Source organism: Myotis davidii, unplaced genomic scaffold (assembly GCF_000327345.1).
Source record: "Myotis davidii unplaced genomic scaffold, ASM32734v1 scaffold2100, whole genome shotgun sequence".
NCBI lineage: Eukaryota > Metazoa > Chordata > Mammalia > Chiroptera > Vespertilionidae > Myotis > Myotis davidii.
In genome coordinates, this window is record NW_006292458.1 from 377,524 (window position 1) to 381,377 (window position 3,854).

The 3,854-nt window shown below is 55.6% G+C and overlaps 1 protein-coding gene across 6 annotated transcripts in view; it reads right to left on the bottom strand.

Annotated features, from left to right (window-relative positions):
- PRRG2 (proline rich Gla (G-carboxyglutamic acid) 2) overlaps positions 1-3,854 on the bottom strand; it is a 29,484-nt gene that overhangs the window by 22,258 nt on the left and 3,372 nt on the right. For 4 of the 6 annotated variants that reach the window (XM_015565432.1, XM_006765943.2, XM_006765942.2 and 1 more), the window contains 4 exons: positions 3,024-3,128; positions 2,707-2,882; positions 2,508-2,547; positions 58-193 (listed from right to left, as the gene is read on the bottom strand). In XM_015565432.1, the coding sequence (XP_015420918.1) occupies positions 58-193; positions 2,508-2,547; positions 2,707-2,882; positions 3,024-3,128 (457 nt within the window). Of the gene's footprint in view, positions 1-57; positions 194-2,507; positions 2,548-2,706; positions 2,883-3,023; positions 3,129-3,777; positions 3,849-3,854 lie in introns of those variants that run through there. The other 2 variants (XM_006765940.2, XM_006765944.2) reach the window with 2 other exon arrangements.

A 3,854-nucleotide genomic window follows, 5' to 3' on the forward strand; every position in this document is an offset into this window, starting at 1 on the left:
CTGTCCTCCCCCCTTCTCTCCAGCCCCCCAGCCCCTTCCCCCCTGAAGTCCCCTTACTCTTGAGGACTGGGTAGCTGGCTTCTGCTACGTCGCCAGTGTAGATACCAAAAGGCTCCCAGGCCGGCCAGGACAATGACCAGGATGCCAGATGTCAGCCCCACAACCAGGCCTGCTACATCCACTCGTCCACGCCCTGTGGAGGAAGGGGGAGGGGGAGCGGAGAGGGAGCCACTGCCCCAGGGGCTGCCACCCACCCCAACATCCAAATGCTTTTCTCCTGAGGGAGGAACACTGGCCAAGAAGCAAGGCAGAGCTGGGGCTGCTTCCTGGCTGTGTGATCGGAGGCAACTCACCTCACTCATTTCTCTGAGCCTCCATCTCCTGCTCTGTAAAATGGGACCATAATCCCTCTCTGACAGGTTGCAAAAATTCAATGAGATTAAACGCACAGAAGACCTATGATAACTTCAACTGGTACTAGAAAATACGGCAGCTGTATCCCCACGATGACAGAAGCCCCTCCCTAGAGGGTGGTTCAAGACCATCCTAAGCAATCCATCTGCTAAGGCTGCAGGTGACACACTACAGGTAAGGTAGGGAGGTCAGGTGGCCAACTCTCAAGTCCCCCGCCCTCCTCACACTGAACACTGCTAGATTTAACAAATAATAATATAGGACACCCCACGAAACTTTACATACACAACAAATAATTTTTAAATACAGATATATCCCATATATTATTAAATGGGGACATACTTATACTAAAAAAAAAAAAAATGATCCGTGTGTATTTGAAATTTAACTCAGGAAGAGTGCGGGGGTAGTTCCTGTATTTTATCTGGCAACCCTGCCCCCCTCTGGCATGCAGCCCCTTTTACCAACCAGGCAACTGAGGGGCAAGGTCTCAACTCTAGAGGAACTGCAGAACCCACAGGAAGGCTTTGGAGTTTACCAGAAGGATAGAAAAAAAATTCATTTATTGTCCTGGCTGGTTTGGCTCAGTGGATAGAGCATCGGCCTGCGGACTCGGGGGTGAGGGGGGTGTCCCGGGTTCGATTCCGGTCAAGGGCACATGCCCGGGTTGCGGGCTCCATCCCCAGTGTGGGGCCTGCAGGAGGCAGCCGACATATGATTCTCTCTTATCATTGATGTTTCTATCTCTCCCTCTCCCTTCCTCTCTGAAATTAATTTAAAAAAATAAAAAATTTTCATTTACCAATGGAGGAACTTAGGGACCTTCCTCCAATAACAGATGGCTGGGTGTCTAGAACTCACATGTCCCCTTTCCTAAGGTGCAGCCCCTTTAGCAATCCAAGGCTTGTGTCTGAGGAAAAGTGGGGGGCGGGGGGTTGCAGGGAGGGCTCCAGCTTCATGAGGCCTTGCTGCTGGGGAGCCCAACTTTAGCACTGGGTCGGGGGTGAGGGGCTCCTCAAACAGCAAACCCAGGCTTTTGGCTTCTTAATCACAAGCTGCTCTGAGAAGGCAGGCCCCCTCTGACATGTTTCAGGTGGATTCAAGCAGTAACCAGGCATCCATAGGCCTGTAGCAACGCAGTTACCTCCCCTAGCAACCCGTCTCCAATGTGAGGACTCCTGCCCAGACCTAGGGCCTGTTGCTATGGTACATCCACCCCTAGCAACCAGGCCCAAAGGGGGTGGGGCCTCTGGTGCCTGGCAAGGGGTCCTCTGGTGGGCAGGAGGCCTAGGGTCCGGAGCGTGGCTAGGTGTGGTTGCTAGGGAGAAGGCCTCCTTAGCAACCAGGCCGAGGCTGGGCTGGGCTGTGGGGAGAAGAAGCCAGCCAGGTAGCGAGTGCGGTGGCAGGCGGGCTTCCATGGTCCAGCCAGGCCCGGCCTGGTTGCTATGAAGCAGCCCCTCCCCCCCTTAGCAGCAAGGCTGCAGCCATGCCGGGGCCTCTCAGCTCAGGGGAGGGTTGGAGGGTGGGCGGACTGGTCCGGTGAGGATGCACAGGTTTCCATGGCCTGGCCTGACCAGGCCGTGTTGCTAGGGAACAGCCCCCCCCTAGCAACCAAGCTGCAGAAAGGCTGGGGCTCTCTCAGGTGGGCCAGCGCCTCTGAGTCTGAGGCCTGATGGGCCCCAGGCTGTAGCTCCTCCCTCCAGCCTCACTCCCTGCTTCCTGGGAACATGGGACCTCTTTGCCATGAGGTGCGGTGGGTTCCTCAGGCCCCAGCTCTAGTCTCAAAAGAGAGGACACTTTGCCCGGCTGGTGTGGCTCAGTGGTTGAGCGATGACCCATGCAACCAAGGGGTCGCCGGTTCGATTCCTGGTCAGATCCCCGTGCAGGGGGCCGCCAATTGATGTTTCTCTCTCTTTCTCTCTCTCAAAATCAAAGTTAAAAAATATTAATTAAAAAAGAGAGAGAGGACGCTTTTAACAACCACCTCCAGGGACCCAGGGATCGAAGAATTTGGGCTGGGAGTGTTGGTTCAGTCTCCATGGGAAGGGACTATCTTAGCTGCACAGACCCAGAGGGCGTGGCCTCCCACTCACCTGCCTTGCCATTGTGGATATACGTCTCCCAAAAGTGCTTCTGGAAGGGGTGGGAGTAGAGAAGGTGGAAAGACAAGCTGTCAGCGGGCAGATTCCACACACCCAACCAGCCACCCAGATTTCCGAGACCAGAGGGTAGAGGGAGTTGAGGGCCTGGAAACCCCCCCACCCCAGGGCCTAGGGCCCCCCAGGCTCTCACCGTCCGGGTGTTATCCTCAAAGTACTCCCGGGCCTCTTCCCAGGAACACTTCTCCTCATAACACTCCCGCTCCAGGTTGCCTGGCGTGAACAGCTCCAGGTCCCAGTGATTGGCTCGACGAATTCGCCTGTGGCTGCCCAGGTAGCTCTGGGCCTCGGGGGGGTCCAAGAAGACTTCTGGGCCCAAAGAACACGAGGGACAGAAAAATGGAGGACTAGAGATATGGAGGAAGCTGAACCTACGGGGAAGGCGGGGGTAGAGGCAAGGGTTCCAGGATCAGGGAAGGTGGATGTCGGAGTCTGCCCCCAAACACTCACCTTGGTCTTGCTCCTCACTGGGTGAGGTGTCTAGACAGGTGGTCAGCCCCAGGTACAGCAGCAGCAGAGAGGGGTGGCCCCTGCCCCTCATATTTTGTGGACCACCTGGAATGAGGTGTGGTATAGATGACAAAGGCCTCCGCCCCGAAGGAAAGAGGCACGGCCTCCCTGCCTGGACTCTGTGGCCCGTGAATTATAATCATAAAAGCAGATACTGCCCTCGCCTGTATTCTGGGCCAGACACGGTTCAAGGTAGCTTGCCTATATAACAGTTTAATTTTCACAACGGTGCTATTATTATTATCCCCATTTTATAGATGAGGAAACCGAGCCACAGAGAGGTCATAGAACTTGCCCAAGGTATACGGTTTGCAAGATTCCCGCAAAGGCAGCGTGCCTCCGGAGACTTGAGCCGGGAGCGTCTTTCCCCGCTCTGTGTTTGCGGTCCCCCGCACAGTTTTGACACACAGTAAGTGCTCATAACCATGGCCATTGGCGATCAGGATCCCCTGCCTCCTGTTAATTCCACATGTATCCCTCTGTCTCTACGCCCATTGCCACATCCAGCAACAGAGATCAAAGATTACAGGAGAGGCAAGAACAGGGGCCTCAGTTCTTGAGTCCAGGGGGAGGTGGGGGAAGAGGCCTTGGACTCCTAGGCTTGGGGGCCCTAAATTTCTGGGACCCAGAGGGTCAGGGAGCCAGGATGCCAAGGTCCCCAAGCCAGGCTCTGCCTCCAGGGGTATTCACTTACCTGCCCAGGCTTGTGAGCACTGTTCCCTCCTCCTTAATCGGGGCCTCCTAAGCCAGCTGTGGCCAGCTGGGAAGAGG